The sequence below is a fragment of the Echeneis naucrates genome, chromosome 13 (genome assembly GCF_900963305.1).
Source record: "Echeneis naucrates chromosome 13, fEcheNa1.1, whole genome shotgun sequence".
Classification (NCBI taxonomy): Eukaryota; Metazoa; Chordata; class Actinopteri; order Carangiformes; family Echeneidae; genus Echeneis; species Echeneis naucrates.
In genome coordinates this window covers 3212887-3224694 of record NC_042523.1, presented here as the reverse complement: position 1 = coordinate 3224694, position 11808 = coordinate 3212887, and the positions used below count along the sequence as shown (strand labels likewise).

The window sequence follows — 11808 nt, the reverse complement described above, 5'->3', positions numbered from 1 at the left end:
TTAGGAAAATGTTTACCAACCTTTTTCACATAGATTTCAATACAAATTGATCAGATTACAGGGAGTTCAGGTTTATGACATTTCAGCATTGGCTTCACTTTTCTGCCTTGCACCTTATGAAGACTTTTATCTCCAATTTATGACTGATAGAGCTTTTACCCCCTTTCTCTTAGTGTTTAGCTATTAATATAAAACAATTAAAACTGGTATCAGCAAGTTGGCTATACAAACTTTATTTTTAGTTTTCATCATTACTCAGCGTGAGGTGGATTGGTGTCATTCAGGGACAAATTTAACAGTTAACTAAGGATCTCAGCCTCATCCTCAATATACTGACTGCATGTACAAACCATTAGCCTGCTACTGCAAATTAAATGTTCTTCCTGTGACAAACTGATCACCTTTTCCCCAGAGTGGACCTCAATAGCCTTTTACAGAACTATGACCATTTTTTTTTTTTTTTTTTTTCATACTTGCATTCAATTCTATTTTTGTGAACTTTTGTGTTATGTCGTATTTGTCTGTAATGCAACTATTACTTTCTAAATAGATCTTTGATCTCAATGAGGCTTTCATAGTTAAAAAATATATGTAATATTCTGGTGCAGGCTCTAGAGCCAAAGGAAGGAACCTTACATTGGCTATAGCTGGAAACTCCAAATCAACAGTGTGGATGTGGAGCATGTGTCAAGCTTCAGCTTCCTAGGGATCCAAATCCCTTCTGTGCATGTTCTCCCCGTGCCTGTGTGGGTTTCCTCCAGTTTTCCTCCCACCATCCAAAGACATCATGTTTGGGTTAACTGGTGACTCTAAATTGTCTTTAGGTCTGTTGCCCCCCTCCCCCCCGCTAAGTGGTGGAAGATGAATTAATGAATATATAAATTAATATATATTCATTTCACTTATATTCAGATAAGCCTCCTTTTAACCCTAGTTTGCACATTTATTGTGTGAACAACACAAAATGTTATATTGATGTCACATTTAATCAAACCAGTCGGTCTATTAACGACTCACTGTCTGGGAGGCTGTTACTGTCACATTTAAATTAACACAGACTGCTTGCACGACTTTCACAAACAAACACACACTCCAAAAGACAAGGGTGCCACAACCACAACCAGACACACTGACATTTAAAGCCAACAATGCCAGTTATGTTGCTTTATTCTTTGAAACATTCAGTGTCAATTCCACAAACTGCCTGATAAAAATCAAGAACCTTTCATATTTTCCCTAAAACATAAACTGGACAAATCTGCGACATGGGGATGTTGTGGCACCACCACCTGGCAGCAGCGGAATGGTGCATTAGCACACAAAGATGCAATGAATGAAAGGTAGTGGAAGGAGGCAAAAAAAGTGGAAAAAAGAATTTTGGGGGAGCTGCTTCCGACCGCCGCATCATGAGTACATTGTCAGCTGAAGCCACTGTAAGACAGACAGAGAGAAAGACAGACAAGCGTAAGCGTCGCACATTACCTCATAAGACTTATTTTAGCTTCTAACTGTTCTCCCAGTCTCTCTCTCTCACATCAATCTGGGTGCCTGCTACTGAGCCCCTTAAGTCGCGAATACCACATTTGGGACTTATTGCAGTTATTAGTGCCATGACAAATTTTAGTTTTTATTTTCTTCTTTTGAAAACTAAACTTTTCACTGTCAGAGTATTTTACCTCCTTAATGTCCAGGTCAATTGTGCCATTGTTGTCCTTATCAAGGGTCTTAAAGGCTCCTGTAGAAAACACACACACCTCATGTTTAAAAGGTTTTTTGTTTCTTTTTCATATCTATATTGTAGATGCAGTAAGAGAGAGGAAAGAAAGAGTGAAAGGACAACAGGTTTGACTCCAATGCAGGCCTTAATGGTACACACTTCCAGTCAACAACATGAGCAGCATAAACAAACAAACTGTCCTTATGAGAGGACACTTTAATGCCTTTATGATATGATATAGTAAGCATTTCCACATTGCAAAAGTGAGGGAGGCAAGAGAGGATGAGAATGACGAAGGGGATGAAGTTCGAAGGTGAGAAAGGATAAAGGGACAGGAAGCAATGGAACATGAGGGAAGAAGAGAGACTCACTGCACATGGCATCCAGTCGTACAAGGCAACCAATGAAATTATCAAAGTCCATGTTGCCATGCTCGTCACTATAGCGACGGATAATCAGCTTGAAGAGCTGGTCATTCAGAGGGAAACCTACACACACACACACACACACACACACACACACACACACACACACACACACACACACACACACACACACACACAAACACACAAATACAATTAGAGTGAAATTTAAGACTGCACAGATGATGTGCAACTACCCACACAAACACGTGCACAAAATGCTTCTTACCTGCAGCCTTGAAGGCAGCTGGCAGCTCACCAGAACAGATCATACCTGAGCGATCAGCATCATGGGATAAATAGATACCCTGGAAACAGTAAGCAAACAGATAGCACACATTTAACACAATTAAATTAAATTAAAATATATTATATCAGAACATTTTTCCTATACTGTCAAACTTGATCAGTATTCTTTTTTTAATGGACATAGGTCAACTGTACTGGGTTGATAAAGGGATTAAAGTTAATAATGTCATTTTGTGTACTCAGTCACCAGTTTATTAGGAACACCTTGAAAGGAATATAGTATAATACAGTTCTGCCATTAATCCTCCTTTGCAACAGGCTCTGGTTTTCAACATTGGGTCCACTTGTGGATTTCTGAGGTGGATGTTCTCCTTGTACTATTACAGGGACCCTCAAAGCACTCCAGTTGTACAAACAATCCAAAGACATACATGTTAGGTTAATTGGTGCCTCTAAATTGCCTGTAGTTTTCAGGTTGGCTCTGTCAGGGATTGAGTTTTCAGTTTGTGTTCACATCCTGTTTTATTTTGAAAATCTTGTTCTTGTTCTGTTTCCCTCATGTTGATTGCCTTCCCTGCCCTAATGTGGTTCACCTGTGTCTTGTCTAGTCACTATGTATTTAAGTCTTGTTCTCTGTCTAGTCCTTGTCAGTTCGTCTCTTTTGCCTTGTTCCATCTCCACAGTGATTACTTTTTTTTTTTTGGTTTAATCCTTTCCACCTTCACCCCGCTCTCGGTCTCCTGCATCTGAGTCCTCACTCTCACCCCCACACCTTGACAGAAGAATCCGGCCAGCATGGACTTAGCGGGGACCTGCTGGCTGGCGGCCATGCTGCGAGAGCAGGAGGCTCAGCTCTCCCGCCAAGAGGAGATTAAGGCGGTGTTGATGGCTCAGTGTAGTCGGCTGTCGTCCCAGGTGCAGGAATTGCGGGGACACCTGCATCGGACTTCCAACCCACGCATGCAGCCACCTCCTGCTCCTATCCCGGCTGGGCCGCCGCCGCAGCCATTCCCCGCACCTGTTCCTGCTCGGGCCGGGCAAGTGCGGCTCGCACACCTCTGGAACCCTGGCCGCCTCCTCTTCGTCCGACGGCCCTCCATCCTGTTTTGGGGGAGGGGGGGGTTGGGATGTCTGGGAGCCGCTCCGTTGGGGGGGGGGGGGGGGGGTACTGTCAGATTTAGTTTTCAGCTTGTGTTCACATCCTGATTTATTTTGCAGATCTTGTTCTGTTTCCCACACGTCGATTGCCTGCCCTAATGTGGTTCACCTGTGTCTTATCTAGTCCTCGTCAGTTCGTCTCTTTTGCCGTGTGTGTGTGTGTGTGTGTGTGTGTGTGTGTGTGTGTGTGTGTGTGTGTAAATTCATCTTTCCACCCCCCCCTCCCCCCTCCCCCTTGGTCTCCTGCATCTGAGTCCACACCTTGACAGGCTCTATATGTGGGCCCCGCGATTATACACTTTGTCCACACCCAGTGTCAGAAGGGATTAAAAGGAAAAGAACAACATGACAAAGAACAGGAAGAAGAGAACAAGGAGAAGAGTAGTGATGAAGAACTGACCTGCCATCTCTTGATGTTGTTCCACAGGTATTTGAACTCGTGAAAGCCCAGTTTCCCTGTGCTGTCGCTCTGAGGGGAGCGTGGTCAAAGTCGAAAATCACAGATATTAGCAACATTTGTTTTCTGCAACTGCTTGTCTCCTTACTGCTACTGGAATTATTACTCGATACCTGTTCTACTACGTGCTGCTGCTGCTATTTAGACTTCCTCTGTATTAGCTATTATTGGAACTGCTCCCAATTTCGCTTTTCATCCTACCACCAGTAGTATCACAACACTGCACAGCCATTGTTGCCCTTATTACCAGCATTTCTGTTATGGCAGTGCTCAGTGCCAGAAGGATACATCCATGACAGCAACCATGCTTCTGCAGGACTCAATGCTGAAACCATCAGTCTGAAGACTTCCATCTAAAACAAAGAAAAAAAACTTTTAATTCAGTTCAGCTGAATATTAAATTTGAAACAAAGGGAATAGCCCAAGAAATCTCACAATAGCTGTTCAGCTATTTTTCCTAACTGTGCAAGCTGTAGATCAGGGGATGGGGAAAAAAATCTTCCCTATTTAAAATAAACATGAACTCACGTTTGGAAATAACTTTGTTGAGGATGTTCCTCAGCTCAGTTGGGCTCACCTCCATATCCTGCCAAAGGAAACACATGCATAGTAGATGGAGTTTATTTTTCCAACGAGGAAGCCCTACATACAAATGAGTTACAGCTGATGTTAGTGTGACTCAAACCAAACTAAAGCGGTTTCGTTTTAATCCCTTTGATATTTTGTCAGTTTCTGACTCACTGCTGAAAAAGGTTCAGATTCATAACAACATGCTGGATGAAACAAATGTTTCTAAAACACTGTGCTATGTTTGGACATTGGGTTCTCCTTTTTAGCAATGTTAGCAAAGATTAATTCAACTGTGACCAAAGAGTCAGAGGGGAATGTTGAGAAAGTTGGTGTGGCATCAACACAATAAACTTGTATTAAATGAGTGCTACAAATCATACAAGAAATTGCAACACAAGTACTAGTTACACATGTCAGAGTTTTAGGGGGGAGGCAGTCTCTGAAGACATGAATCTCAGGAGTTTATTGAAGGCCGCTGCACAGACTGAGTGACTGTGTAAGAGTGAGACTACTGAGGGAGGCCACCGATTCTAGGATCTGACCTTTGGTGGGGCTGGCTGCTTGGCTGTTATCTTTAAAAAAAAAAAAAAAAAAGGAACCTTTGTCCATCTACAGAAAAACAGACATTTGCAAAGGGTTTAATGTTCCAATGATTAAGATTGCATCCTACAGTAGATACAAGAAGAAGAATCAAATGAAGAAATTTGTATTAAGTGTAAAAAAAGGTTTTGTACTTTTTTGAGTAATTAAAAAAAATCTGTTAGTTGATTATACTTTCTTCTCAATATTGTACTTTGCTACATTTTAAATAACTGCCGTTACAGAGTAAAAATAAAAAAAAAATCTCTACAGCTTGCACACCAGAATCTGATTGTATATCTGATTGGCCCTTGTGATCTGCAGTGTCTGACGTCACACGGGCATTAGCTCTTTTCCGCTTGCCACACGGGGATGGAGGCAACAACTGAGACACGCCCATCAACCTTGGAAGAGGTGTTAAGGTTTTTAGTTTGGCTAAAATAAGTCTGCAAAGATATTGTCACTGCCATTGGTTAGTCTGATATGAAAATGAGACGGAGCTAGCAGCTAGCTAGCTTTGAAAATTGTCATGTTATCTTATCTGTAAATTGTGCTTGTCTGTAAATAGGCTAAAGAGCAAGGGGTCCCTTTTTCTCTTTCTTCAAGATACCTGAAATAAAATGCATTCATATGATGAGCATCAGGCCTAACCATTTACAGACACATCCACTTCACTCTAATCTCTTGCAGTGTTGTGCAAAACCTGCACAGTTATTTTGCATGTAGTATTTATGTAATTTTGCCTTATCTATTTTATCGTTATGATTATTCCAATTAATGCTGGAAAATGTACCTGAAGCACACAGTGAAACTGCACACATATGCTTTAAAGACAGAAGGTCGATGTTCTGAAGGGATCTAATCAAAGTCCAGTGCAGACCTTAATCTAGTAGACCAGAGGTCTCCAACTCCAGTCCTGGAGAGCTACTGTCCTGCACGTTTCCCTGCTCTAACATATGACCTCAGAAGAGCTTGATGACGAGCTGATCATTTGAATCAGGTTTGTGGAGGCAGGAAACATGCAGGACAGTAGCTCGCCAGGAGTTAGAGTTGGAGACCTCTGCAGTAGAAAATTTGTGGCTGGGCTTTGCTGTTAATCTCCAGTCCCTGTTGATTAGGCATCCAAATTATTGTCTGTCTGGACTCTTGACCGTATTTTTTCGGTCTCTTGTGCTGTTCTTGGTTCAGATCTCACACCTGTTAAAAGAATGGAGTAAAATTCAACACAAACTGAGTGCTGTGATCGTTGTAAAAAGAGCATTTACTAATTTGATGGGGGGTTTACTTTTTTTTTTTAACATTATTTTCATTATTTAATTAAATGAAACTCATTTGTAGATATCTGTTTTCACCATGGTTCCATTTATAAAAACAAAAAGAATAAAACATCCAAAGAGGTGAATACGATTTGATGAAGCATTGATGAGGAATAAACAGACTTCTGCATTGTGAACCAACTGCAAAAGTTTCACTCAGCAAAAACTGGGGCTTGCCAGAAGAGCATTGAAATTGTTAAGATAAAAAGAAGACTGAGGCTTAAACCAGAGATTAGGTATCATACTGAGTCAGGTAAGGCCTGATTTTCCTGATTCCTGTTGTATTGAGCAAAGTGGCATGACGGAGAATTGGATGCAACACATCCAAAATATTTTTATTTGGTATTGCAGTCAAGTCGAAAAACTACAGAGCAAAAAAATTATTTGACAACACTGAGAAGCTGCAACAAGCTCAGACAAAGTTTTTTATACACCACACATTGTGGAATCATCTGGTTTTAATCACCTTAAAAATACTAACTATGCCCTCGTTAAAATCTTCAGATTATCCTCCACATTAAAAAGTCAGCTGACCCCTGACCTGGAACAATGTTTGCCCTCATCCTTATTCGAAAATCCACCCACTGAGAGCCGGATGAGTTCTGGTCTAACTGGTGTACACACCTCTCTGAGTCAGAGAAAACCTCTGAGACACACATCAAAGGAAATCTCAGACATACAAAAACACACACACACACACACACCCCTAAGACCAGAGTGCCACCCTTCTACACAATGGCAAGAATGCAGAGAAACAGAGCTGCCTCACTGTCTTACACACCCTGTAGCCAACTCTGCTCCGTAACAATCCAATACTCTGTTTATCTCTTCAGGAGACAAAAATGAGCTTGTTCATTTTTATTTACAGGGTCTAACAATAAAACTCATAGATTCAGGTTGGTTTGTCGAAAATTTTAAATGAAGCTTCAGCAGCTTGGGGCAATTTAAATGACAGACGTCTCCTTCCACTCTGCAAGTTTGCTTGTATCTCTCTGATTCAATGTCACAAGCCTTGAAATCACATCACTGCTTTAGATGGCAGTGTTTTCATTTCAGTTCATCAAATACAGTGTGGATCCCATGCAATGCAACTCATGTTACTCTTCCATCCTTCTCCAAAGATGTAGAAATTAGAAAATTTCCTCCACAGTGGAGGGTAATGAAAAACGAGCACACACATCCAGGAGTGTGCAGGGGACAGATCTCTGGATATGAACAAAGTCGATTTGATGATACCAATGAAAAGTTATTTCAAAGAGGAAGTTGAGTAAGGGAGGTGTTCTATAGGAGATCAGGTGGGAATCAGTTAGATAGAGGCTACAGAAGCTGACGGAAAACAGGCTGGATGGAGGAGATTACAGTGGACCTTAGAGTCTGGAATACAGTCGATGGGTGTGGTTTGTAACGAAGGATCGGGCAAGGAATAAAGAGAAAGAGCAGAAAGACGTTAAAAACAAGTCAGATCAGCAATTGAATCATCTGGGTAATACAAGGTGTTCAGTTATCTACATACAAACTTCATTTTTCCTGTTTTTTACTGAGGAAAACAGGAAACTGTTCAAAGAGGTGGGACAGCCTGTCAATCATCCATCCACATGAGGAATTCACCATGCTGATGGGAAGTATACATAAATACTTTTTCAGATCCTAATAATTATAATTCAATGACAAAGGAATCATATCATCAATAGAAAATCAGATAAATAAATGGCAAAAGTTTCACTTTTCATTTTCTTGATTGTTTTGTAGAAAAAAAAAAAACACCATGAACCACCATACAGAGGCTGAACAATTGTTTGCCATAAGTCGCCTTAAAATGTAACAACAACAGCTCCTGTGTTGGTTTTTTCTGAGAACGTCAGCTGATGCTCATTGGTGTCGTACAGTCAAGTGTAAACAAGTCATTATACTATAATTACACAACAGACTGCGAATAGTTTTCCTGTAAGGCCTGTGGTCATGTGACCGTCGGGCTGTAAAGCAGCAGCAGCAGCAGATGTGCTGGTGGTTAAACTTCAGACTAAACCTGTATTCTAAAGCCTCATCCTGATGAGCTGAGAGGTGCAGTTTCCACAATGTGAGACACATGGACCTTCATGAACAACTCATTAGGAAAATGTTTGGAGCTGGAGGTCTGTTAAAAGACCAATACAAAAAAAAACTGCAGCAAGAGTTTTTTTTTTTTTATAATGAAGAAATTAATAATGATAATAACAGTTCACAATAACTAATTACCTCAAAGTCTGCAGCAGAACCTGCATTAAGTTCAAGACATCACTTTCTGTCATGTCCCAACAACAAAAATACTGATTATTGGACTAAGTTGGCCATTGGCAGGTATCCAGTCTGTCAACCAAACCAGACCTTTAATTTGTTAGTTTGTGTTGCATAAAAGTGAAAGGATGAATACAATGAAATGAAGTACAAAAACAGCTGAATTTAACTGGATCTGAAGAATCAGTGTAAACAAAGCAGAAGCGTAGAAGTGGATTTAAATTGACTATTATCAACTTACATTTCCCGCCAGCTGCTGGAAAACCCTTCGAAACTGTTTCTCCTCCTCGGTCTCATTAGATGGCGTGAAGTTCAGTGGTCTGCGAGGCTGGGGCTGCACACACACAGACAGAGAGCCAGTGTGAGGCTAGACACTCACATACATTCATCATTGTGACCTTGTTCAGACTCTCAGTGTGTTTACTTGCATATGAAATATTCCACTGGGAGAAATCTGAGCACTGAGTCAATCAAGAGTTTCAGTTTAAGCGCTGATGAGCCCCATGGACACAGGTGACTTCTTAGACTAATGCATTGATTAGTCTTTATCTTCATTTTTTAAAAACGCTCAGAAAACTCAATTAAATCTTTTTCCATGTTCCTTTCAAGAGTAAACTGTTCTTACACTGGTATTGACTCTCACCACCGCAGATGATTATAATCAAGTCCTTCAGTGGAACTTAGAGTGAAGTGACAATAAATGAAGAATTAGTGTTGATGGTCTGGGCTCAGTGTTCCACATTCTGAGTCACTGAGGAGTTGCCTTTATTTTCACTCCTGAGAGAAAAAAACAATTCAAATTGCTAAGTTACTTGGACATCACCAACTAGTTTGTGAGTTGCCGTTTTGAAATCTCAAGTTTGTCCATTTTGCAATGGCTATCTGGATATTGCATGCCAGAAAAAAAAAACCAAAATTAAAAGATGAACTGGGGAGAATGGAGGTGTGGAGCTGACCCCCTCTGTATCTGATTGTGTGGTATAGTCTGTCTATCCTTAGGAGGCCACACTCAGCCACTGCATACAACATTTATGGTCTGTTTTCTTCTAAATGGGACCTAATTTCAAAGGTGAATGGTGTATGGTGGACTTGAAACTAGAGACTAAAACCGTATTAAACATTTTTGGTTAACAACAGAAAAAAAGTGAACAAACTGACTTCTTTTTGCACTCTGTAAAGTTGCACACTGAATGCTATTAAGCAGAATGCAGGTTTCAGCGCTGGAATCTCATATAGACTTAAGTCTACGTATCCCCGTTCAGGTCTCAGCTGATATTTTTGGTGAAAAAAGGTGATAACGTTTATTGTGTTAAAATATTACACCTTGGGCCTATTGTTGGGCCAAAATGATACTGTTTATGTGATTGTAAAGAATATAGATGTCACATAAGGGGGATTATCTGTGGCATATTATGGAAATCAATTTGTCTGAGAAGAGCTGATAAATGATTTAGACTTGACAAGCAAGAAGGAGCCAGAGCTTCTGCTGCTTCATCACACTGAGATTGATTTTGGTACTTACAGGTTCTGAGGGAATGAACTGAGCAGGGTCGATGTTGCTGGAGAAGAGAAAGACAGGAGACTAATCAGACAGCAGCTAAGTGCAATGATAAAACTATGATATGTGGTTAACTAGTGTAGCACAATGACTAGGAGGAGCAGATAGCTGCTAGCCTGTGTTCGCTCACCTCACAACATTAATGATGCCTCCGAGTATACTTTTTGCCAGGAACATTGTGCTGCCTGTGTGACATAGACAAACAGTGAAAACATAGCAGATGAGCATTAATGGGAAACATTTATCAATAAAAGTTTATAAACATTTGCATTTTGAATACACTATTCTGTCAACTTAACAATCAGTCAATTAACACAGTTAATTGACAACTATTTCGATAACGGTTTTGATCAGTTTTATAATTCTTTGTTGGAGCAAAAACATTGAACATTTGCTTGTTTCAGCTTCTCATATATAAACATATAGTGTTTGGGTTTTGGACTGTTGATTGTTGCAGTTTAAAAATTGATCAAACCAAGCAACTGAAGACCAGTGATAAAAATATGTTTGGCTTAGATAATAAAGTTATTATCATTATTACCGCTGAAACAAGAAGTTGAGCCATAGAAAGTTAACTTTGACATTCATTTATTTATTATTTTAAAAAGAAAAATAAATCTATGAATTACTCCAACTCCTCAATCGTTACGTTTGTTGTGTTTTGTTTTTTTTTTCTGCTTTTTAAATCTTATTTTTGATTGTAAAAATAAAAATATCTATTGCCAAATGTTAATGAGCAATTACAGTGTAGACTTTTTGTGTACATTTCCTGAAGTAGAGGATCTAAATTTGTCATTTGTCTGACAGTGTAGCCACCTCAACCAGCTATCAGCACATTCTTAATTGATATCTAACTTTTCTTTTGAGCACTGACACTGACTTCCTGAAAGGCCAATGTTGTCCAGAGCAGAAGTCAGAAGAAAAGACTAAGAATATTTATAGACTATCATTCTTCCTGGTGTGTCTGGACTCAACGCTAAACAATATGTAAAGCTCTTTATGTTCATACAACCTGCACACGATCGGGTTTCAACACACCTCTGCACAGTACCATCCTTCCTCAAACCAGTTCAGGCATGACAAACAGTTCAGTGAACACACCTTAGAGTTGCATATGGGCGGCCATACGGCCATAAAAAAGTAGAGAAGGATTTTATTTTACTTACTGAGATTTGTGCTTCGAGGAAACGGAGCTGAGACTGAGAGACGGAGAGAGCTGCAGACACACTGACTGGAAAGACAGTGGGAGAGCTATGCAGACAGGAAGACACTCCCAGCGTCAAAAACCAGTCGAGCCGAAGGATCCAAGTTCTTTTTGAATGCATCATCAGCCCTGCCCAAAAGACACAAACACACTAACTACACACTAACTACACACATACACACAAACACGCTATCACACTCTTAGATATGCAGAGTGGGTAATTCCCCGTGCCTGAGGTGAAAAAGAAAAAGAATACAATTAAAGCGGCATTCATACTCAGCCAAAATATGATAGTAAAAATCTT

At 40.2% G+C, this 11808-nt stretch overlaps 1 protein-coding gene across 1 annotated transcript; it reads right to left on the bottom strand.

The window, feature by feature from the left end:
* Positions 1 to 434: 434 nt before the first annotated feature.
* capns1b (calpain, small subunit 1 b) lies at positions 435 to 11602 on the bottom strand. Its single transcript, XM_029518399.1, has 11 exons — positions 11467 to 11602; positions 10431 to 10485; positions 10265 to 10301; positions 8984 to 9076; positions 4532 to 4589; positions 4292 to 4356; positions 3947 to 4015; positions 2369 to 2447; positions 2089 to 2205; positions 1677 to 1735; positions 435 to 1431 (listed from the first exon to the last, which is right to left on the bottom strand). Exons 2-11 carry the CDS (start codon positions 10475 to 10477, stop codon positions 1405 to 1407), a joined length of 651 nt encoding a protein of 216 aa, XP_029374259.1. The 5' UTR covers positions 10478 to 10485; positions 11467 to 11602; the 3' UTR covers positions 435 to 1404.
* Positions 11603 to 11808: the final 206 nt, after the last annotated feature.

Excerpts from the sequence above, each read along its gene's own strand:
- capns1b (XM_029518399.1), bottom strand. The coding sequence starts at position 10,477 with ATGTTCCTGGCAAAAAGTATACTCGGAGGCATCATTAATGTTGTGAG. Across the intron at positions 9,077-10,264 it reads AGTTCATTCCCTCAGAACCT|CCCCAGCCTCGCAGACCACT; the intron begins GTAAGTACCAAA and ends GTGTGTGTGCAG. Across the intron at positions 2,206-2,368 it reads AGCTGCCTTCAAGGCTGCAG|GTTTCCCTCTGAATGACCAG; the intron begins GTAAGAAGCATT and ends GTGTGTGTGTAG.